The 25,034-nt window shown below is 38.2% G+C and overlaps 1 protein-coding gene across 1 annotated transcript in view; it reads left to right on the forward strand.

Annotated features, from left to right (window-relative positions):
• The first annotated feature begins 2,596 nt into the window (after positions 1–2,596).
• FNIP2 (folliculin interacting protein 2) overlaps positions 2,597–25,034 on the forward strand; it is a 32,859-nt gene continuing 10,421 nt past the window's right edge. The window contains exons 1-13 of the mRNA XM_009477828.1: positions 2,597–2,781; positions 9,486–9,612; positions 12,979–13,113; positions 14,217–14,317; positions 14,400–14,471; positions 15,157–15,257; positions 15,406–15,495; positions 16,642–16,713; positions 17,319–17,448; positions 20,880–21,081; positions 21,664–21,752; positions 22,590–22,736; positions 22,863–23,032. Coding sequence (XP_009476103.1) covers positions 2,597–2,781; positions 9,486–9,612; positions 12,979–13,113; positions 14,217–14,317; positions 14,400–14,471; positions 15,157–15,257; positions 15,406–15,495; positions 16,642–16,713; positions 17,319–17,448; positions 20,880–21,081; positions 21,664–21,752; positions 22,590–22,736; positions 22,863–23,032 — 1,621 coding nt within the window. The remainder of the gene's footprint in view (positions 2,782–9,485; positions 9,613–12,978; positions 13,114–14,216; positions 14,318–14,399; positions 14,472–15,156; positions 15,258–15,405; positions 15,496–16,641; positions 16,714–17,318; positions 17,449–20,879; positions 21,082–21,663; positions 21,753–22,589; positions 22,737–22,862; positions 23,033–25,034) is intronic.

A 25,034-nucleotide genomic window follows, 5' to 3' on the forward strand; every position in this document is an offset into this window, starting at 1 on the left:
AGGTTTTAAAAAGAGGAGGAGCAATGCAGGGTAAATACGTCAAATTGGGAGGGAGGGAACCCACATCTTCTACATAAGCTATTCAACAGACTGAAAGAGGGAAATTCATAATTAAGCAATCCAAAATAGATTCCACTTCACCTTTAAACATGTGTTTTGGCACTCATCCTGAATGTCTGGGTCGTAGGCATTTTTTGTGTATCAATTTTGCTAAGTGTATGTTTTGCAAAAACAAATGCTTACTGAAACAGTGTGTATGATTCAAACTTTCTGTTTTCCTATACTTCTCTAGCCTGCTTCTAAAAGCTCTTTGGAAAAATAAAACCTTACTAGGGGCTCTGCAAATATTCTGTTAGATTTGAAAACAGTGCTTAAGTTTCAGTGGACAGCTATAACTTCTACAGAAAATTATTCTTAATTAGATAACTCCATCATATATTTGTCCTCTTTCCCCCACCCCAAATTTTAATGCTAAAATATTACCTTGAGTTGAAATCATTTAGACAGTTGTCTTGCAGTGGAGATGAAGGACAGGAAATGACCTACAAACAGAGCAGGTGACATGCTGTCATATAGCCTAGAAAAAGAGTGATTAAACTCTGCTTCCCAGAGGACTATATCTAGAGGGCAGGACACTGTCTTCCATTTTCTGTATTATCTACTCCTTGGACACAGGGTGTTTTCCATGTGTGGGTTTGCATTTCTTTCAGAAACTGTTCTGTGGATTTTTTGGTGGTAATTCCCTAGGTATTTTGGGATTTGTAGTATTCTACAGATGACCTCATCTACAGATGAGGTAGTGTGGTGAAGCACGTCTATTTAGTGAGCTTACAGGAGTTCCTAGTTCTAGTCTCAAATGTGAATCCAATACTGTGGTCATTTAACTGAATGTTTCAGAATTTTGTTTTAGGTTTTACTTGGGGAAAAAGATAGGACAGAAGTGAATGCTATCAGTGGCTGATCTTGGTCTAAGTGTAGGAACCTGACCATCAGTTGCTTGTTTCATTCGCACTTCAAAGGTGAACTAGGAACACAATGTTTAAAGTAGTCCTCCTCAATGAGGTGAGGGCTAGGAGCTGGCCTCTCCTAGATCGTTTGAATAACCTGTGAACAGGCCAAAGCTTTTCACTTGTTTTCTTCACTTTGGAGGAGGAGTAGGTGTGATCTAGTACTTGTCACTACTCTGGGAATTGAAACTGAGCCCTTTTTTTTTTTTTTATTGCTATAGGCTTCCCTCTGCGACTGAGCAAGTTGTTGAACCTAACCTTGCTCTAGTTTTCCTGCTTGACTTTTGTCCAGTGTTTAGAGGTTGGGGTTTACTGAGATTACAAAATCCTTTTAAGAAAGGTGCTGTGCTATTTAGCATGTAGCACGTAGCACTGGGTTTTGAAATCTTACTGTGTTTTCTAATTCTACTGCTGTATTTCTGGGTGACCATTAGCAAAGTTATTTTCCATTTTTCATCTGGAAGAGAACTAGCACTATGGCTGTTATCTTATGTCTAAAACTTTACTGATGGGGAGAAAGCTATGTAAGACATGAATTATGAGCAGACATGTATGGATAACTTTTTTTAAAGCAGGGATGGGGAAGAGGACTTTGTTTTGCAGTGGAATAACCTGAGCCTGAACAAAATGTCAGGTTCCTTCATTCTGTTTAAAAACTTGAATTTTTTTGGTCAGAAGTATTTTATTAGATATTTTTGTCATCATTACTGCCATTAAATTATTTTAATAGGCACATGACTATAAATTCTCATCAACTTGATGTCTGTGACTAACTTTTTTTGGTTGTTGTTTTCCCTTCTACTCTTTTAAAAAGCTTTTCAAAATAGTAGTTTCAGATTCTTGGCCAAGTGTGAATACTATTTGTCCTTAAAAGTAAAAGCATTGCAGTGCAGAATATCTAGTGTGTTTCTTGGTGTTGGTCTTTTTTTTTTTTTTCTTTTTAAGTGATAACCATATGGCAATGATGACAGATTCTTATTTGCTCCTAAGCTATATGAGGTTGCTAGGGGTTGTCAGATGACAATTGCTCACATGAGAGCCATTAACAGGGTGTTGTAGCCAGTGTTAGAACAACCTTGCAACTAAGGGCGAGTCACTGCAAAAGCAACTATGCTTTTTTTTTTTTTAAGAGGCCATATGGTTCAGTCTTGTGACTACATAATTGCCAGCTACCTAATCACATACCAGGAAACAAACATAGTTAAAGTCAATATTAGCTGTTGTATCTGCTACAGCTTTGTGCCAGGCTTGGTAGAAAAAACTCTAACAGCAGCAAGAGCAAGTCTACGATGGCTTCTGAAACTTGAAAGTCATGCCTACTCCTCTGTCTGGAATAATTGCAGCGGTACATTAGCTACAGCTGTCTTTCTGCATTAATGGCTTATAGAATATATGAAGAACTCTTTGCCTTTTTTTCCCCTAACAGGAAATTCAGCAGACTGTGTTCCTGTATAGGGAAGAAAGCTGGTGGTAAACTACCATTGTTAATGGTTGATCTATAGTAAAGAAATCCGCTTGAGGCTGTGTCTCTTCAGTGGGTGTTTAGTTTCTTTGAGGGAGCTTTACAAGAGGATTTGTAGCAAAAGAAAATGTGTGGGGGTACACCAAAAGCTACAAATGGCACAGGGGGACAAATAGAAAGAGCAAGAAACAACAACGATGTACCGCTTGGAAATAATCTCTCTTGTACCAAATTGGATGAAAGGATTAGCAAATCTTTGAGAGACCAAAGTGTCAGCTGTGTGAGCAAAGTGACTAGACTGCTGCAAAACAGGTATGCATGTAACTTTTTTGACATATATATGATTTTTGACAGAGAATGGACATTTTTAGTTGATATTAGATTTATAACCATGTACCCAAAAGGCTATTTTGTAAATAACTGGAAAAGTTCTATTAGAAGCTTATTCTTGCTGATGATGGTGACTGATACTCCAGAAAGTCTTCCTTGTTGTTTGAAGCTGAATCTACATTCTGGACTCCGATGTGTAAGATTTATGTATATGCAAACTGAGGAGCAAAGGATAATTGCCTTTCTTTTCAGTTAAGGTTAAATAATCTTACCTTCTCTTTCCAGTTTTCTAATAAGTTTCCCCTCTCTTGTTTTTTTGCCACCTGTGTTAGTGGGTCAAGTAGTAATAGTTTGCAGAGCAGACAGGAGAGAATGCTGTGACATGGGGGAAGAATGGAGAAGGGAACCCTCTGCTTTACTTGTAAATGACCTCTAGATCAAACATTACATCAAAGTAATCTGTAGCATAAATAGTGTTTCTTTGACTTCTTTGTGGTGTCTTTGTCAAGTGCATGCCAGCATGTCTCCAACGTCTGAGTCTCTACTGCTATGTAACAGTGCTGTAAATACAGTTCAGAGCAGCCTTTTCCAAATTCTAACACCCAAGGATGTTAGAATAAATATTCTACATTCAGGATTGCTGATCTAAGAAGCAGAAAAATATAGATAGATATATTAGGTATATATATGTTTCAGCCTTTTTATTTCTCTAGCCTATAGATGTTGCACTGAAGTAGTGAGTGGTTAGTCACTTTCAAAAATGTTTTAAGGTCAGCTGAGTTAGTTTTTTGAATATAAGTAAATAGGTCACTCCTCAGTTATTGCATGCATGCTGATTATTATAAAGGTGAACCAAAAGCTTTCTTTGTAAAGATCAGGATTTGGAGATCTATGTTAACTGAAAATACTGATTCAGGGCAGAACGCGGCAAAATTTTTGCAGCTTTTTTCCAGAAACAAATGAGTCTGCTTTCCCCTAAGTGAGAGAGATCTCCTTGCCTCCATGTCCCCTATCTGTAATGGAAGAAATATTGAACAAGCCAAAGGAAAGTAGCTTATATGCCAATGTAAGAGAAAATAAAGCAAACTTAAGCTTAATATGGAATCTGGGGAGAAAACTTGCCAGAATATCTGTAAGCTGTTCCAAACTTGTGGCTTGCTTTCAGGAAAAAAAATTACCTGTAGTGTTTTAGTATCTGTAGTAGACCTGGTTTTCCTGCTGTATGAACATAGACAGCTTGGTTTTGTTTATTTGTTTGACCTGAAGGTGATGTTTTTTAGTTCTAGCATCTTCCAGATACAGGAAAGATCTGCTCTGAATGTGAGGCTAAAGTAAGTTGAGCTCTTCAAACAGACTGCTGATGCTGAAGGGAGTAATCACATTGCCTCTTCTTCCTTTGCTTTCTGGCATCGTGCTCTTGTCCTTTTTCCCCTTGTGCTGGCATTGGCCCTTCCAGTCCTTCTGGAACTGGCTCCCCTTAGGGAGTCAGTTCAGCTCACTAAGCAGGCAGAAAACTGACTCGGGAACAAGAAAACCCAATTAACATTCTAAATAGCCTCAATACTTATTTGAAGTGTATAGGGAATGTTTTCTTTGTGTCCTTTCCTAAATGTATATAGCTCCATGGATGAAGTGAGTTAGTGTAACTCGTGCTGCCACCAAGAGGTGGAGGTTCCATTGCCTTCTACTTCTTCCTTTTTCCAGCGATGTTTCTGATCCACTTTCATTTGCTGGGACAGACTACTGCTGCTGCTGCAGAGAATTCGGTTAGTTTACAGAAAGGTCCAGCAATTACCAGAACAGACATGAGTAATAGGAAGGGTCATGTAGTTACAAAAAGGGGAGAAAGGATATATGGGGCTCTTATTTTTGTGGTCAAATGAGAAAACATTATGTTTGGTTAAAATAGCCACGTTTAACCTGAAATATGAACATCTGCACAAGCTCATATTAATTCAGCCAGTTTTTAAGAATATGCAGGACCTGGGATAATGCATTGTTTTTAAGCCAAAGGGAAACATTTCAGTTAGCTGTCAGTCTCTTCACTCCCTTACCTTTCTAGGGTGTAATGTTATCAGAAGCCTGCCTGTTTTGTCATTTTGCAGTACATTGACACTCGGGTGGCTTAAAAAAAACCCTACTATAATTTTATTCATTTTATTTGTAACATTTGTTTTATAAGTCATTTAGCAATATGTATTCCTTCAGCATGGATCTTTTGTCATTCTATTAAGTAGTTCTTGAACAGGAATTGAACCTGTAAGGTCTTTCTTGTATAAGCAGAATGAGAAGATTTTTATATAAACAGGGCTAAGGCAAATGATGTTTCATTTAGTGTTTAACAAAACTTATTTTTGAAGGCTTTTTCTAAGCTGACTGAAAGAAGCAACAGTTTTTATCCAAAAGTAGTGATTGTAGCACATTCATAAGAAATATGAAGCTTAACCTGGGGACTACCTAGTTTTGTTATCAGAAGCAATACTTTCAGTAGTAGGTACATACGCAGAACTACTTGTATTATATAATTCTTGCATAGCTTCCTTCAGTATTTATATATGGTTGGGTAAGCTGTTTTAGACAGAAACAGAGAAAAAGGAATCAATCAACAGTGTGCCAGTTTAGACTTTACCAAATGAGGATAAGGAAAACAACTGAGTGTTGAGACATAAAGTAGGAGAGTATTGGGAGTGGTGGTGAAGGGCTAGAAGGGCACTTTGGATATAAAAAAAGAAAAATCAATATTTGTTATAATTGGACATGGAGTAGACTGTTAAATCTGATAATGTGGTGCAGCTGGAAAATAAGGGGCTTTTTGTAAGCATGTTGAAGGTTTGCTTTCTACTCCAGAAGTGGAAGAATTAATAATTTTGTTACAGAATTGTCAATGAAAAATAGAAAATTCAGTCTAATAATGTACAAATTCTGGTGCAAGCTTTTCACATAACACTTTCAGAATCTTCTATTTCCCCATTCTCTACCTATCTCCCACAGATGAATCTTGAGGATTTTTTTGTTGCCTTAAAGTTAACATTAGTTCATATTGTGGCCTTGGAGGGGGAGGGCAAAGAGTCTGTTATCTCCCTCACTATTTATTTTTGGAGGATAGAAATTTATATCCCTTGGTCAAAGTTGGTGGTTGTAATAGATTAGTGAATTAACAAATAATTGGGTGAGGTGAACCTGTATGCATATAGGTTGCCTGTGAGCATGGGAGCCTTTTTTCCTTAGGAGAAAACAGGCTAAAATTTCTGTTGCCTATTTCAGATATTTTGGTCTTACTTTTTAGAAACAACTGATGGAAGAGTGAAGGGGGTTTTTCTTCTTCTTAGTCAAACCCTTACGCTATTATTTTCTAACATCTAAGGGAAATGTTAAGCTATACAATGCAAAAGTGTGGTGGATTTTTTTTTTTCCATGAACTGATATTTTGTGTAAGAGAATCTTACCTCTTTTTCAAAAACTATATGTGAAGAAACAAAAAGCACATGCCTTTCAGCATTGCTAAATAAGAAGCTGATATAAAGATAAGTAAGTAATAGTTTGGGGTTTTGGCTTATATGCATGTAAAAACAGAGTTGACCAATAAGTCTGTGTACTGTCTGTATTCTTCAACACTCTGGCTTTAGGAAATGATTGAATACTCCTGCTGTCCCTGTTTTGGGGGCTGTATGTTATATAAGCTGGCTTAAACAATAAAGGGTGGAAGTACTGTAAGCAGTCTGCTCATCAGCTTTTGTGACTGGGAAAAACATCCTGATCATCTGACTAGTCTTGGGCCTGGTGCTACATTCCATGTTGAACTAATGAGACTATGGGTTTATATGTCTCTATAACTTGCCTGTAGATATGCTTGATCTTATTGAATGATGTTTTAGTAGGATGGATCTCTTCTGTAATGGGTAGGACTGCTGCAGGAACTTCTTCTGTGTTCTGGGTAATTCAAAGCCTGAAAGCAAAGACTTCTTAACATAAGTTTTATATTTGGTTAGTACTGTAAGAAGCATTATCTGAAGTTACTTCCCTAGATTTGGTCTATTAGTCATATAAAGCTCTATGATAGATTTTATGTAACTTCTTAGCTTGTTGCTGTCTGGTACTAGAATCTGTTTGAAGTTCTGAAAGATGGCAGCAATCTTTCATTCTAGCGTGCTATGTGGAAAAGGCACCTCAGCAGCCTGTTAAATTGGCTTGTACTTAAGCATTTGTTATAAAACCCAGTTCACATCTTACACAGAACTTGGCACTGCACAAACAACATGAAGTTTGCTTTAGTGCAGAATGTGGGAGTTCACCTGTTCATAAGGAAACCTAAATTCATGCAAGCAAGTATTGAGTGAGCATGCTTTTAGCATCAGTGGGCAGATGCAGGGCTGGATTGGCTCAATCTGTGCCTGAAATGAATCTGTCTCAGTTTAGGCTTGCAGTCCTGTGGTCTGAAATACAGATCCTGCTATGCCAGTCCTGGAGATAAATAAGGCTTTGCTCTTGCCTACAATTTAAATCAGGGCCATAGAGATGTACCTTTTTGTTTGTTTGTTTTTGTTAAAAGGAGGGAAGACCTGTGGCCTTTTTGAGAAAGCAGCATAGTTATTTCAGGTATTGTCTATTGCAGAAAGTGTGCAAGTAAATAGGTAGCTGTATAACTGAAGAGGTATCAGAGTATCTGGTACTGAAGAGCATCAGATTCATGTGGCAGACTAGAATGAAGTCTGATGGCTCTGACTTCTCTTGCATTCTGTATAACTGGATTTTGTGATAGCATTGCACAGGCAGTGGGCTGAGAAACTAGTAACAGACTTTTAAAACAGATGGTGTAGTTGCAGCTCTGTATATCTGAGGTGTGTAGGATCTTTGTTGGGCAACTATCAACAATGGTATCAGGTCTGATCTCATGCAGGTTAACCTAGTGCTGTGACTCCCTTTGAAGGCAAGACTTTTTAAAAGAAATCTGCCTGGCACTTCTGGCATTTTGGAGGCAGCATGTTACAAACACATCAACAAGTTTCCTCACTGTTGATGGCAAAACAGCCTTTAGCATCATTCCATGATCTGGCTTTGATGTGTACCGGACCCTTGTATATTGTGTACATAGAGTATACCTGTATCAGAGTACCTTACAGTGGAGATAGGTATCTGGCTTATTCTGTCCCAAGGTATTTAAAAACAGAAAAAAACTTTCCAGATTGAGGTCTCTCAGCTTGAAAAAGGTGCCTGTTGAGGCTTACTTTTCTTTCTAGCTACATAGAAAGGGGAGTTTGATTTCTGAAATGCAAGATGAAGCACAAAGAAGAAATTAAGCTGGCTTTACTCATAACAATTTTAAATTTGCAAGTCTCTGAGTGTGCTCCTAAAGCAGTTGCCCATGGTTACTTTACTGACTTTATCAGGAGTTGATGGTATTTACCTTGCTATTGATTTATGGTTGTTAACAGGGCATGGAATAAAAGAAATAGTTTCAGAAATTATTGTCTTTCAGCTGTATAGAGTTTTTGTGCTCTTCTTTCAATTGTCTGCCTTCCTTCTCTGTAAGGCATAGTTTGGGAAAATTCCTAAATGAAACATCCTTTTGGGTGGGAGATCAGTGTGGCCTTGACTAAAGTCTGTTATGCAATTTGTTAAACCAACAACTATTAATAACAGTTGTACTCTTACCCCCAAGATGTGGTCCATCCAGGTCAGGGATGAGGCAATAAGGCTGAGCACCAGTGCTGTGTGGCACTGCTCTATGCAGTAGTAGGTTTTTTTTCTCCATTACTTTGAGCTTGTCTGCTACATAACATGAAAAGCATTTTCCATAGCTGAACCTGAGGCTAAGCAAACCTCCAAGCTCTCATGTGCAGACCAGCTCCCTTCGGAATTAAGAAATAAAGTCTCATGCCATTGCAGCCGTGATCAGCTGTGCTCCTCAGCCTCCTGCAGTAGCGCAAGGAGGCAAGTTGTGTGTCATGGTATATCTCTGAGGAATGGGCAGATTCTGGCTTGAGAGAGTTGTTTTGCTTCAGGCTGAATCTCAGTGGTATCTTGGTTTCATCTACTAAATGAGTTTCATCGTAGTCAGAGGTCAAGCCTCGGTAATCCATGACTGCTCTGTAAACCCTGAAGCATCTCAAAAAAGAAAGGGGAAAAATAATGGAACGACATAAACTTTGTCTTTCAGTTACAAGAATTAAACTTTGGAAAAATCACAACATACTGACAGGAATAGGCCAAAAGGAATTGGGTTTTTGTCGGTTAGAGGAGAGAAGGATGAGGGAGGGTGTAAGCCTTGAGCTTGTGAAAGGCTATAGTAAAAGGGATGGTAATCTGTTGTTCTTTGCCACTGAGAGAATTGCACAAAATAGTACACCTACCTTGCAATAAGGATGATCCAGAGTGTACGGAGAAGAGAGTGAATTTAAGAGTAGTTAAGCCCTGGAGCAGATTGCTGAGACAAAGGTTTGTATTCCCTCCATGGAAAATTTTGAAGAAAGGATGGATGAAAATTGGTCTGGCGGTGCCTGCCTCTGTATCAGTGACACTGGGCTTAGATGCTCCTTTGAGTTCCTTTTTGGTAAGAGTTCTGTGATAACAGCCTGATTCTTGTAAATGCTGAGTAAAAGATGTATTTGCTGAATACCTGTTTCTTCACTTAAATAAGCCTGCAAAGTAAGCACACTATTTTAACATCTTGTGTTTATCATCTCCAGCTGGTCCTCTTCAGAGTTTGACTTGAATGAAATCCGCCTGATAGTTTACCAAGACTGTGAGAGGAGAGGCAGACAGGTCTTATTTGATTCCAAAGCAGTCCGCAAAATTGAAGAAGCTGTGGTTCAGGTATGAAATGCTAATTTTGCTTTTGTCCTACTGCTCTTTTGTTTCCCTTACCAAAACCAGGAATTTTAATATGACAGCGTCAACTTCTTAATCTTACTTGTAATCTCTCACTTGATTGTGATTCTGTGATAGCTGCAACAAGAATGTGTTAGATTCCAAAAAGCCTATGAACACATATCTGGTATTTGGAATTTATAATATAAATATGGTATTGAAACTTAATAACTTAGAGCTGATTCAAGCAAAGCAATCTATACCCCTTTAAACTGAGTATTTCCTTAGCCTTTCTAATGTCAACTGGTATTGTTTTTTGTTGTTAGCCCTGGTTGTGCAGTCCCATTGTTCCAGTGATGTCTAGCATGTCTCTAAATGTGCTTGTCTTCCTTTGGTGTTTGGAATAGTAAAAGGTGTTGGCTTTATGTGAATTAAAACAACTCCACTTTGGCTAACCATGCTGTAATGTGTAAGACTGACACGTGGCAATATAAGACCAGTAAGTTTTGGTGACGCACATAGAAGCAAGAGTAGGTGCTGTCAAGATGCAAATTCTTTGTGCTGCTTTCCAGGCACACAAATTGTGGAGCAATGCTTCCAGCAAACTTAGGTGATTTTAAGACAAGTAAACCAATAGTGTTTTCTGGTTTGTGGTCATGTTGGGTTTTTTCCTACTAGCTCTGTGTTTCTCTTCTACATTGAATTATTTCAATGTTTTGTTTGTTTTGAAGCCTTTGTTACAACCAGCAGCTTCAGCCTGTTGGACTAGCATGGCTTGTTGTAGAATCACTAGCTATATACGAATAGTTGTGACTTGTAGAAATTATTTACAATGATGCTTAAAAACCAGCAATCTATATTTCAGTCACACTGCAAGTATGTGTGCCATTGTGCCAAATCAGTAAGACTGATGAGCATCTACTTAAGAGGGTAAATGGGTCAGACTGGTCTGTTAATCTTGCTCCCACCCCCCACCCCGCCCTCACCCCCAAATTGTTACTTTGTATCTTAAAGTTGGCTTAAAACACACAGCATGTGAAGAAGAAATACATTTCTGGCTTCATTTAAATGCTCAAATTACTCCACTTGCTTGAATACTTTAGAAGTTAACTACAAAATGTCCTATTGGAAACTCTGTGCAACACTGACATAAAACAGATTATAACCTCCCTCATAACACATGGTACAGGCTATAATCTGTTTTCTAGCCAGACACTAATCTAGGTACCCTTTTAAAATAGCCAAAGCACTTTGAATGGTGTGCAAACGCATAGATAATAAGTGATCTTGAATGTTTGGGTTTTTGTTTGGTATGTTATCAAACAGTGAGCCTAAAACTTGATTTATTTAAAGTTAAAGCAAAATTACTCTCAGGCTCAGTCCTGTTTAAACTGAAGTCAAGAAAGTGTGTGTGTGTGTATACTGTGCATTTATCCATTTTCCTGAAATAGAGTAAAGCTTATTCACATGGTCTTTAAAGTATGCAGTAAAGTTACTTGGGAGAACTAGCAGGTCTGTATTCCATTTCACCATATGTTTGTTTAATATACTGCATTTCTTTTCAGTGTTCTTCATCTAATCTCCAATTCTTTCTGCAGATGGCATATATCAGACCACTTTTATTAGGCACTTTTTGTCAATAGCTCATTAAACATGTGACTACTGACACTGGTGCATTTCTAAACCCTTAATGACAGTCACATTGGGATTAGATAAGCAATGGCACATAAATACTATGCCAGGAAAAACTGCACAAAAGGAGTGCAAATATAGGGTAAAATATAGAAGTCCAGGATTTTACTTTTTTTAACATGCTAGTAGGCTTATTTTTAAATCAGTAAAGGAGCTCTACTATCACTGTAGTTTAAACTCAACTTTTAAAAAAAATGACAGATCATCTACACCACTTTTGTTGGCTTGCTCTTCTTTTTCTTCTGCATCTTTCCTTTTGCCCATTTCATCATATGTCATCATGACTTGAGTATTCTAAAACTTGCTACAGTTACTGCACTGTAGTATTAGAAGTGTTCATCTTAAAAATCAGTCTTGTGGAATATTCTACTTTTATTTCAATTTAATTTCCTGTTACTGTTCTTTTCTTGTCTTGCTGAACCCAAAATATGTGATGTAAATTTGGCTATGGCTGCTTTTTACTAGCATCTAGGTTATTACTGTTTCTTTTTGCCTACTTGCTTGTTTTTTCTGTAAACTATCTACATGTACCTTGTTGGCATTTTAAAATAAATTGGTTGATCTCTGCCAATGCACGTTCTCAATGAGGTAAACCATGCTGGTACAAAATGAGACTTATAAAAATACACTTCATTCCAATGTGCACCAAATGAATGAATGTTTACATTAATACACATTAAATATATGTTCATTAAGGGATTTTGAATTTATTAAACATATAAAAAGAGTGCGAGATAAGCTTTTAAGACTTTCTAAGTGGTTTTCATTGTTGCAAGGTTACACTTTTGCTCCCTTCATACAAATCATTTCAAATGCATGTGAGAAGTGTGTTTGAAATAATGTCAACCTTTTAACTGACATCTAATGGACATTCAACTTGGGGGGGGGGGGGGGGGGGGGGGGGGGGGAAGCAGCCATTAAAGAAACCAAGTCAAGAAAATTGTATTAAGCAAATCCCAGTTAATTAAATGCAGCTTGTCTTTTGAAGCATGTATGAATAGCATTAATGTACATCAGTATCTTTCCAAGACTTCCTTTACACCTTTCTGATCAGATCTAAGATGTTAAAATATAGTGACTTGGGAGTAAACTTTGAATTAAACAGTCATCTGGATTTAAACATTTATTTGCTTGCCTTTTTTTACACAACTCCTTTACAAGTTTAACAAATAGATTTTTATAACCTGGTAGTTCTACCAAATGATGAATTATTCAACTCTTGGTTTCGCTGGCTGTTCTGTTTAAGAAATCTGTTAATCAGTTGGGGAGCAAAAGTTTTATATGCAATTTGAGTGATTAATTGTGCAAATGATTACAGAAATTGGTTTATAAGCAACCCATAAGCTGAGATTTTGTTTATGTCAAGTTTGGCAAATGTTGCACAGAGCGATTCATGACAATTGGGGATGATCTTCCAGTGGAACTTTTGACTAATTACTCTGACTATGTGCAATACTATGAAAACTTGTCTCACAAGATAAATGTGAGAGTAATTCTGCACTTTCTCTGATGCTGGCCTTTTTAAAAAATCTTAAACTCATTTTTTGAACCAAATAACAGTATCTTTTATTTCTGTTGATTACCTGTAGTTTAAGAAAAATCTTGCTGTGATATGTTTACAGATGGGAGGTCTTATGTTTGCTTTAGTTGTTTTCATCATATTGCTCTGTTTTGACACAGAAAATGGCAGAGGATGCTTCTGTAAAAACTTCTGCCAAGAACTGCCAAGCAAGCAATGGGAACAACAATATTTCTTCCCATAGTCCCTCAATAAGCTGTATGCAAAATATCAAAGAACAGATACCAAAGTATCAGGTAATGTTCGTTACTTTTCTTGCTTGTATTTATCCATTTTACTGAAGAAGTTTGTATATAAAAGCCTTAACTTATATGCATTGAAAGACTAGTTATACTTCCAGTATATTACAAGTTAATCTGAACCTTGAGATATCTACCCTATCTTTAAAGTCTTGTAGAGTAAGAAAATGTGGGTACGTCTTAAGCTTTTGGTCTGTCTTGGTCTTGTCTTTGAAAGAGTTACCAAAAATATTTAATAGCATTATTATTTGTGAAGGCCATAAAAAGCACTATGCTGTTCTCTGTTCTTGGTTTGAAAGATGTCTACCTATGCTTCAGGTCAGTTCTGAAGAAGCTGTTGAACATGGTATATTAAGAATCCCTTTAGTCTCTCTTACTATAACATGAAATTTTTAAAAGAACTATTTTTTTAGGTACTCTGGCTGTTTCTCAGTAAAAGCATAAACATTTCATCTAGAAAAATTTAATTTGAAGCATGTATAGGTTAAGGTATTAAAAAATGATGCTTAACTTCGAAGGTAAAGTGATTTCCTTCAAAATTGACAAACTTCTCTCCATATTTGCTATTGATGATCAGCCTTTGAAACAAAATAAGAAATTGGTCTCGTTATACTTAGAAACAGAGTCTTCACAAAGTATTTTCCAGTCAAAAGTGTTTCTGAGAAGCTTTCGATAAGGGCAGGGAAGGAGAATTTACTCATCTGAATAAGGAAGACAGGTTTTGTGGTATGGATCCCCAAGCATTAGACTAAGTCCTGTGAACACCTACAGATCTCATCAAACACTGTTATATGGCAATGTTGCTGGACACAGCTATTTCTTTGCAAATGCAGTAGGTCTTTTCTTCTTTCTTGCCTTTGGAGGTCCCCCGGGAACAAGGGTAACAATGTCCATCTAATGAGCAGAACAGAGTATGTCTTCCAGCTGTACTTGCTTGTAATTGCATTCAGTGTGTTAGAAACACACAGGATCTTAGTCTGCATGGACAAGCAGAACTTACTTGTATTCTCCATTCAAAATGTAGTACTATGGCACTATATAAAATTGAAATAGTATGCCAAGTTATTACTGACTTTGCTCTTCCCGTCTTGTCTGTGTAGTACACCAGACCAGCCTCTGATGTCAACATGTTGGGAGAAATGATGTTTGGCTCAGTGGCAATGAGTTACAAAGGCTCCACCTTGAAAATTCACTATATACGGTGAGTGTCCTTTTCTGTGATGCACTCTCTTGTCAGGCATTTGGAATTGATGACTCACTGAAATGACTGTTTATCCTTTCAGCTCTCCCCCACAGCTGATGATAAGTAAAGTCTTCTCAGCCAGGGTAGGAAGCTTCAGTGGAAGCAACAATAAGTAAGAACATTATTTTGATTTTCTTCTTTTTTTTTTTTCTTCCCCATCCAATGCAGTTGTCTTTCCTTCTTTCTCCTTTTGTAGTCCTTCTGTCACTGCTTGTAAATTTGACTTAGCCAAAGTGGAAAAGTCTAGGAGAAAATCAGAAGTGGTGGCTGTGGCGAAGGATTCTCTTGATAGATCCCAGCCAGGTCACCCAAGTTTAAAAAAAATAAAATCTCTGAGTTTCTGCTTCTTAATTTGTCCGGGGCATGCAATAAACTTCAGAGGTTAGGTGCTTTGGATAATCAAAGCCTCTATATCTTCCTGTTGCCAGAAGGGTGAAGAAGGGGTATATGATGAGAAGGCTTTGTGTCCCTGTACCCCACTTCTGTTTCCTTCAACAATGACAGAAGGTATACTGTTTCTCATCTGTTCCCTTTTTCCTTGTCCCGAAAATGGGCAAATGTGAATAAACTGAATCCCAAATGTGACGTACAGAAACTTACAATAATTCAAAGAGGGAGCCTATATAGAAAATAAATGCCTATTTCCTTACAGTTGCAGAAAACCTACTGGTCCTTGAGTTTGACTGTAAAGTTAATCTTCAGCCTTCTCTTTTCCATAAAACGAGCCTAATTCTCAACTAATGTTAATACCTATTGATCACATTCTTAAGGAACACTGGCTTTTTCCCCCTTTTTAGCTTACAAGATAGCTTTGAATACATCAACCAAGATCCTAGCTTGGGAAAGTTGAGCTCGAATCCGAATGGTTTGGGAACCTGTCGCAGTGGAAGTAACTTAGGTAAATATTTCCAGGTTCTGTGTCTTTGTGACAACATGAGGCCATCTGTTTGTTCAGTTTGGTGGTTTTTTCCTGTGTATCACCTTCTTTTTTTTTTTCTTTTTTACTTTTTGCATTGCATTTTCTCTACATTGCTTTTGTTTCGTAGGTGTGTTACAGCTGTGTAGCAGCAAACTGCTGCAGGGTGTGTCTGAAGGAGGTCGCCTCCGGCTCATCCGCAGTGCTTCTTTCTTTGCAGGTTTGTGTGGAATGCCAACCACAGTGTGACCCATCTGTATGCACACACAAATCCAGCTCCTTCTGAATCCTTGCAGGACATACATAACTACTCTCTAGAAACAGAAAGGGCTAAAATGGTGACAACAGATGTATCTGGCTTATACTTAAAAATCTTTCTTCCAAAAAAATAGCTAAATTAATTGCTTTTTGTTCATATTTCTTTTCCAGTTCCTGCGTTTAATTTTAAAGGTATTTTTATGCAGTGTTTTTAATAATAAACGAGCCCTTATGTTTCTTAGAGAACTTATGTTTCCTGGCTTATAGCTGATTTCTTGCTAGTGTGCAGGTGTCTTGCTGGTGTACAGCTTTTTCTTCTCTTACCTCTTGCTACTTTTTTTTTTATAATTTGATGGCAGACATGCAGAATTAATTCTTGAGCTAAGTCTGGGAGGCTTTAAGGTTTTTTCTTTAACAGTATCAACTTTAATTTTCAAAACTTTAAACTACACAAAGTCTCTTTTTACAGGCATACTGATGACCCATGCAGGTGGGTAGATCTTAGGCCAAATTAGTTCTGTTAATTGCAAAAATGTGAACTGGAATACCAATGCATTTTCTTCACAGCCTTTGCAAATCTTGCATGCTCTACAATTTGAGTGACTCTGCACTACTAACACTTTAATGTAATACAACATAGGTTGACTATTTCTTACTGTGATGCTTTGTGGATAGTAAATTTCTGCTTGGGGAGTGAATCAGAAGCTTAATGGACCTATTTGACCATTTCATTATGATGTTGACCTATGTAAAATGACAATCTTGCACATACAAAAAAAGTGTCAAGTGTGACAGATGGGGGTACCACCAGCTCTCATTTTCAAAGCATATCTGATTTCTGATAATGTAGACTGTATTCACATTCTTAAGCTTCTTAGAGATGTTTTTAGATTGGGGCAAATAACCAACTTCCTCTAGTAACAGGATACTTAGCATGGAATACTGTTTGCTGCCACCTTTGCTCACACCATACTGCTTATTTGGAGTAACAGTACAGGACGTAACTTTGCTGTTTTATGACCTTTAAACTTTAACTTTTTTTTAAATGCTGACAAATAGAAAATATTACATAACTCATTATACTATTGATCTAATCTGTTTGTTTTAGCACACAGCACGCCTGTTGATATGCCTAGCAGAGGACAAAATGAGGACAGAGACAGTGGCATTGCTCGGTCAGGTATCTGCTGTCTGTCTTGTTTGCCTGCTTTTGTAATTATGTTACAATTCTTTGGTGCAGTTATTCACCTGAAATATAAGCACCTTATGACCCATAAATCCAAATTTTTTTGGATCTGCTAAGTGGTTTTCCATCTGCTTTTGCCCCAAGCCTCAATGCAAGAATATTTGTAATGATATTCTTTGTTTACAGCCATTATTTTCTGGTTTCTTAACCAGTTTATAATTTGGAGAAAGAACTGGCTGGAGCCTTTACTAAAGCAAGGGAAGAGAAGATGTTTTTGCATTGAATAGGAAAAGGAGGCCAGGAGACCTGTCTGTTGTAATGGGAGGGCAGTACCTCTTAGGACAGAATGCTTTTAATGAGAGTAAGATGACTTTTAGTATGTTCTAGCAGGGAAGATCTCTGACTTTATAAGAAAGTCCTCAGGCAGCATGATTTACTTAAAATAATTGTGTCTCCTGTTGCAAGTGAGTTTTGTGAAAAAGATTAGTAAGCAAGAGCAATATGTGTGGGAATTTGTTCCCAGTTAGAGTATGAAGAAAAATATTTAACCAGTGCTCCTTGTAATTCAGTATATGTGGGGTTTCTTGCTTTCTTGATAGCATCTCTGAGCAGTCTTCTGGTGACTCCTTTTCCATCTCCAAGCTCTTCATCATCATCTTCTAGCAGCTACCAACGTCGCTGGCTCCGAAGTCAGACAACCAGTTTAGAGAATGGAATTATTCCAAGGTGGTGAGTGCAACACCTTTCTTCTTACAACAGCTGTTTGGCAGTAATTTAAGCTAAATAGACCCTAAGCCTCTTTTCTTTAAAAGGACAAATCCTGTTATTGAATGCTCTCAATTCAGTCTGACTTCTGTGTATGTTATATAAGACTGCCAATATGAAGAAAGATCAATTTTTCACTGACTATGAACTGCAAGGCCTGATTTGAAATATACTTATTTTTATTGAACGTATAGGCTGTGTCTGAAGCCACATTCTGAAAAGCAAATTAAAGTGTTTCTGAAGGAGCAGAGCATCCTGTTGAAATGAAATGGACTGGACTGTAATAGCACTGCTGCCATAATTACATTATACTGTGATGAAGTCTGACTAGTGAGCAGTTACTGAAATTTTGGAGTAATAGTCTATGATGACTCTCTTGGCTGGTATAGGATGTTCTAGATGTGACTTCTGCCAAAACAGGAAGAAAAAAAAAGAAAGCTATGATCAAAAAGCTTGGCTTCTGGTTTGGAATTTTATTAGCTTTTGTAGCTTAGCGGCATAACAAAGCATGGAATGCGGCAGACCTTTCATAGCTAATAAGCAAATTCTTCCCTTGTCAGTTGCAAAATAGCAAATGATTCTTCATTATCTGCTCATAAGTACTCATCCACCTGCACCCAGAGACAGCATGGAACTAGTAGAGAGCCACAAGAAATTCCTATTGTTTGGCCTCTCTCCCTCTTCACTCTTTCAGTTAAGAGAAGCTTAAAAGCTGCCAGTTAAAATATGTCGTCAGTAATAAACAAAAACAAAACCTTTTTGAAGAAACTTCTTTTCCTTGTGTCAACACTTGCACCTTTTTCCTAGATAGTCTTACTGAATCATTTTTAACATGAAGAATCATGCAGTGATGCTAATGTAGCAGTCATGCTTTCTGCATCATGCTTGCAGTTTAGAATAAGGTAGTAAGCATTTTGCTTTCTGTAAATCGAAGTACTTCTTAGTCTAGTTTCCTAAAGAAATAAGGCTGAGAGCAATGCATGCAAAAAATTAAAACATTTAGGGTAAATAAGATAATTTCAGCCCAGCTTAAGAAGTAGCCAAAGTTTCACAAATAGAAATTTCCTCAAAGTGTTATGAAAGTAACAAATTGTTTAGAGGAAAGTAGCCTTTTTGGGCTGCTTGTTCACTGTAGGGAGTAGGTTGTGTTTCTTCCACATTGGAGAATCTATGCTGGGGAAAGATATTGGAAGCAGGACATTGTTATTTCCACTATCTAGAACTACTCTTGAAATGAGATTCTTTCTAAGCCAAAAAGCCTCTTCAGATACTTGTTTTCTGATTACTCGCTAGAGAAACAGTAGAATTCTGGTTGGATGCTTCAGTGACAGCAGAGTTTGCACTTCAGTTTGTGCAGCCAAGATTCTACAGTCTCTGTGACTGGTGTTTGAGGCCAATAGCTCAAAGAAAATGAGATGTCTAGCTGGAACTCCATGTAGTCAATTGGCAGGCAAGCCAGATTAGCAGCTTTGTTGAAAAGGGTTCTCTCACAGACCTAAATTCTTCAGTTTCTGTTCCTGGGAAGCAGTACAAAAGCTTGTGATGTTTTTTAGATGCTGACTGACCGTCCTTTCCCAACTTCCTTGGGAATTTCTGTCTCTGCATGCAAGTTCCTGAAGTTCAAATGAGGTTATGTTATTTGTCTTGAACTCTGGTTTCCCACAAGCTGTTTTTTTGGGTGTTTTTTGTTTTGGGTTTTTTTTTTTTTTGCTAGGGTTTTATGGTGTGTGTGTTTTCCTGTATTCCTGGACTCATACCTCTATGATGATAAACTTTTGTATATTTAACGTTTTCAAACCAGTTAAACTGTAAACCACTTATTTTTAGAATGAACTTAGAATGAATGCTTAGCATTCAGGCTTTCCTCTTGTTAATTGCTTCATAGTGGTCTATAAATGTCATAGGCTCCATTTCAAGATAATTCTGATATGAAAAGCCTTCAAGCTTTTAATTACTACTCACTGATATTGCAGTCTTAACTCACAAAGAAACTCCAAAACCGAGCTATTTCCATATGAGCTGCTGCTCTGAATGTCTCCATTTGTATTCTAATGGCTTTCTTGTCTGTTCTTATCCTTCTCCCCTTACAATTTTTCAGTGGATTAAAAGCCATTATTTAATTAAAGTTCCTTCCAAAAGACATTTTGACCATACTATTTTACTTATTGATGTATATACTTTTTAAAGATGTTTTTTCAGTGAAATTGATCAAGAAACTTTAAGCAAGAAAAAATAATAGTTCTGTAAATCCAGCAACATCAATATCTAGCACTGCAATGCAAGTATTTGTGGAGAAACAGGGTGAGGGGATTGCCGCCCTTTTGTATAATGACAGAAAAACTTATGTTGGGCTGGGACTTGTGGATATCATCCAAATCAGTTGCCTGTGCAAAGGACTAGCTTGGAATTTAGATCAGGTTGCTGTGGAACTTGTCTGAGTCTTGAAAATCTCCAAGGATGGGGATTCCACAGCCTCTCTGGACAGTGCCCTCCAGTGTATTGAGCATTTCCCCCCATTTGGCATCCTCTGCAAACTCAGTGAAGGTGTGTTTTGATCCACAAGCAAGGCTTATAATAAAGATATTGAGCAGTATTGATCACAGTATCAACCCATGTGTAATATTGAAAAGTGGCATAACTGTTGAAAGAAATGTGGCAGAATTATCAAGTGAATCAACAGAACTTGGGGGAATAATAATGGTTGTAAAATAGCCACTGTGTATTTTTTTTTAGCAGAAAACAAAGCATTTTAAACTGAAGTATATCCAACTTTGAGCTAGGCACACATGTAGGCGTTAGTAATTACTGTGAAAACACAAACTTAAGTGGTGACATTTTGTCTTCAGTTAAAATAGAAAGTTTTATTGTGCATGGTTTAGTGCCTTAAAATGCCCATCCTAAGATGCTGGAACAGTATAGGTAGCACGTTTCCAAACTTCCCTTGTGAGCAGCAGTACAGATTCAAGAGCATCATGGACATCCTGCTGAGCACCTAGGTAGGAGCTTGAGTGCTGGATGCAGTTCAGAGCTCTGAAATGACCTTTAACCTTTTTTGCTAATGATTTTGTGTGTTATGTCTCCATTCCCTTTTCTTAATCTCCCTTAAAGAAATCCAGAAGGAGGTATTCTGTAGTAGCTCTGTTTCAGAGGAAAGTGTTCACATTACTTTAGGAGCTGGCCTCTTGTGGGTTGCCTTTCTCCTATCTGAGCAAAGATAGGTCTTATCCATCAAAACGTTGGGTATTCTTTGTTCAGAGACAGGTGACAGCAAAGTCTTACGTAGTCAGTCAAAGGACACCTAAGAATGAATAACCTTCTCTGTATAGAGAGATATGGATAGAAGACAAATTACCTCTCAGTACATAGATAACTGTCCTAACAAATCTGTCTTACAGGTCCACTGAAGAAATGTTTAGTATGGCTGATGAAAGCTGCAGCTCCAATCCTGCAATGGTTCGGAGGAAAAAAATTGCAATCAGCATAATCTTTTCTCTGCCTGAAAAAGAAGAAGCACAGAGAAACTTCCAGGATTTCTTTTTCTCTCACTTTCCTCTTTTTGAATCTCACATGAACAAGCTGAAATATGCAATAGAAAAGGTACAGAATACTAGTTTGGCTTAATGTGGAAAAATAAGTGTCAAGCAGAATGAAGTATTCTAGAATCTGATAGATGAAGAGTGGGAGAAGGTGCGTGGTTTCAAGCTTCCCTCCCTCCTTACACATGTAGTCTTGAGCCTGAGCCCAATGTAGGAATTCAGCATTTGCTGAAAAAGGGGTGCAGTTTCTTTTCTAGTCAGAATGAGAATGGAGAGCTTTATGCTATGGGTGGCTTTTCTTTTTCTTTCCTTCTCACCATATTTCACTATGAGGTTTTCTTGACTCCCTGGTGATTGTGGAAATGATGGTGTTCTATCCTTTCATGCAGTCACTAAAAAGAGACACACAAAATATTTGTTGCTGTCTTCCCCTTACTCTCTCAAATGTTCTTTTCTTACCCTATGTCTAATCTTAGGGATTGGCCTCTCATGAGGTAGAGGGAGGTTGGCAGCTATTGCTGTCCTGAGTGGCTGTGTAGCACTGGGGCTAGATCTTAATTATATTGACGTGTTAATGAAGTTTAAAAGATGGAGAATGCAAATCCTTTAAGAAGCTGTTTTGTGTCTCTAACTCTTAATCAAGGCCATGATCTCCTGTAGAAAAATAGCAGAATCCAGCCAAAGAGTGCAGGTTTATATCAGCCGTGTCATGGATGCCCTGGAAGAATTCAGGTGAGTTAGTGGGATTCTGAATTACAAGGAGAGCGCTTCTCATGCCCCTCTAAATATATTTGTTACTTCTAGTTATAAGCAGCTGGATGCTGGGTCTTGGAATTTAGCCAGTCTTTAGTGTTAGTGTGAATGAATTTTCTGTGGGTAAATGTTTTTAGAAAACTTTAGCAAAACCAGCTCAGCCATTTTCAGAATGAGAGAAAAAGTAGTTCTGTTGCACTCACCTGTACCTGGGACTGTCAGTTAAAATCTTTAATATCTCATCAAGAGTTGGCTTCTGCTGATGCCTGCGCAGACACGTGGATTGTTGTATTCAGGTAGATAAGTTGTCTACTCCTAGCCATAGATGCTGAACAGTGTTAACTGACAAGAAAGTTGCTGTCACAGGCTCTCTTTTTGGTAGCTAGGAGAGGAAGGAATGGCCAGACGCCAAGAAAGGCAGCCCAGGAGAGAGTGACAAGACTTTGGTGGGATGGAGTTTCTGTGATGTCTGGAATGTGGAATTGAATCACTGCAATGAATAGAATGGGTTCTGTCCCCCCTCAAAATTGTTTCTGAATTGTTTCTCTGAATACAAATACACAGGGGAATGCAAGAAAGGGAAGACAAATATGTTAATTCGTATGAAGACACTAAGTTACTGATACACTGAGTTAAACAGACTAGTGTTCTGGGACACTAGTAAATAGTGTGTCTGGAAAACTCTTCCAGTTTGTTTAGTGTCCTAGATCTTACAAAAAAAAAAAAAATTAAGGGACAATAGAAGAGGAAATCTTGTATTTGCAAGATTGAAATGTGCATGTTGACGCTTACTTTTTGGGAATTTTGTTTGAGCAGAGTTACCATCTGGAACCTATATTCTGTTCCAAGGATTGCAGAACCTGTGTGGCTTAATATGATGTCCAGCACCCTGGAAAAGAATCAGCTATGCCAGCGTTTTCTTAAAGAATTTACATTTCTGATAGAACAGATCAACAAAAATCAGTAAGCACCCCCCATCCCCTTTTTCTTAAAAAAAACTTGTGTGCTTCACAGTGCGTGTGGATATGTTAAAGCACTTAATGGGATATTCTTCTGCTGGTGTTACTTTGGTCATATTCTTTTTCCTAGGTTCTTTGCTGCTTTGTTAACCGCGGTGCTGACATATCATCTGGCTTGGGTCCCAACAGTAATGCCGGTTGACCATCCTCCCATAAAGGCCTTCTCTGAGAAGCGTACATCACAGTCTGTGAACATGCTGGCAAAATCCCATCCGTATAATCCTCTCTGGGCACAGCTTGGTCAGTAGGAAATGGAAAACTTCAAACTTCTCTATAACTAGGACCTTCCTGGATCCACTCTCCTTATCTAAGAGCTACTTGTTATCCAGATGATGTTTGCTGACTTGCCTTGCTGTAAGCTGGGCAGAGCTACCAACAGATGTCTTGCGCCTGGTTAACCAGAGCATTTGGAGGCCTGTTTGCATAGCCTGAGTGCTCTGCTTTTTTCCTTGGTGCCTTGTTGTCATCCTCTGTTACACTGCCTAGTTAAGTAACTTGGTATAGAAGTATTAAGATGGTGCAAGTGCTGTGAATGATCTGAGCAGTTTGGGAAGAACAAGAGGGAACAGACTGGATTGAGGGGAGTTCTCTGGGCCTTGGAGGCCCTTTTTAGTTGAAACTGCCTTGGCTACCTCCTTTTATCTCTTTCTCACAGAGCTAGGATGGACACCAAGACAACAGAGTAGAAGTCTGGCAACTGGCAGTACCTCCATTCATTCACAGTTACGTGAGTGGGCTTGGGCCAAGATTTTCTTTCTATGCCCAGCTCCTCAGGCTGGTCTCTGACAAATATTTCATAACTTATAAGTTATCTTGATATAGGTGATTAAATAACTGTTGCCAAATGAGTAGGTGAGTGAGCGCTGAGAGAATAATGCTGCTCTTTGAAAATTCCTACTCTTCTTGGCAGCAACTGTGAGTCTGACATCAGATCAGCCTTAACTTTAACTGATATACTATATTGCCATATAAAGTAACACACATGCACACTAAAGCAATAATGTGAGTTTTATACTGTGCTACTGTCTGTGTTTCTTTCTAATTGCTTCAGTTACATTTGTTACTCTCTGCAATCTTCATGAAACTTAAGAATTGCTACCTTGGTCATGTAGTTGTAGTAGAAGTGTTTCCTGTTTTAGGATGTCTGTAAAATGTTATGCAGGGGACTAATGGATTAGACTTGGAGGGGAAAATAGAAGCTTGCTCAGGGTGTTGAGGATGGAGCCAGGCCTGGGGTTATAAAAAAACCAGCTGGACTGGAGGCGTAAGATCGGCAGTAGCTCTTGTGGTCACTCCCAGGAGCCAGCACTGGTGACTAGTCAAGAATCTGTTTCTCTTCTTGCCTTCCCAGGCTGTATGTTGCTACCAGCGTTGGCCTAGCCAAGTTCTCAGTTCCTGAACTCAAAATGCTTTCTGGTTTTGTTTCATTTATTATAAAGTCTAAAAGCCACTATCAGATGGTTGCAGTAACTGATAATGAAAGTAAGATGTTGCCCTCTGGTGGTCTCTTTCTTTAGAAGGGGGGGAAATGATGGATTAAAAACTCATAGACTTAGTGCTTTAAAATGGAAGTGACTTTTTATTAAGGAAAGGATTTTGACATACCTGTCTTTCCACCTTCAGACCTATGTTTTCATTACATATTATGTATCCGTTACAGTTACACACTGATACAACTGTAAGTACCACTGTCAGGAAGACATAAGACTGTCTTTTAAACATCATCTTCAATCTAACAGTCTTAACAGCAGGCATTAGTATGTTTTGAAGACCACAATTTTGAGGTTTTGTACTGTCTTATTAGTAATGGTTTTATATAAAAGTCAATTGTGCAAATGAACATGAAGCCTGAACCTGATTTCCATAGTAACTGTGCTCAACTTGAAAGTAAAGAGGTATCTTCCCATTTCCTTTCCAAATTGCTAGTCCTTGTGGCCCACCAGGCATTGAGGTTAATTTCAGCTGAGTAGTCTGAAGCCCACTTTCCATTACTGAGGAATGAGTTTGTTGGCATGTTAGGCTATGGGGCTAGTTGCAAGGGTGTTCTTAAGTGGGGGAAGACAGCACACTGGTGCCACCATGCAGCAGCCTCTCCAGTGCATTGCTAGCATCATGGGAAATGGCAGATCTTAACAGATCTTGAATGGGTTGCCCAGAGAGGTAGTGGAGGCCCCATCCCTAGAAACATTCAAGGTCAGGTTGGCTGGGGCTCTGAGCAACCTGATCCAGTTAAAGCTGTCCC

The sequence above is a fragment of the Pelecanus crispus genome, chromosome 4 (genome assembly GCF_030463565.1).
Source record: "Pelecanus crispus isolate bPelCri1 chromosome 4, bPelCri1.pri, whole genome shotgun sequence".
NCBI classification, from domain to species: Eukaryota; Metazoa; Chordata; class Aves; order Pelecaniformes; family Pelecanidae; genus Pelecanus; species Pelecanus crispus.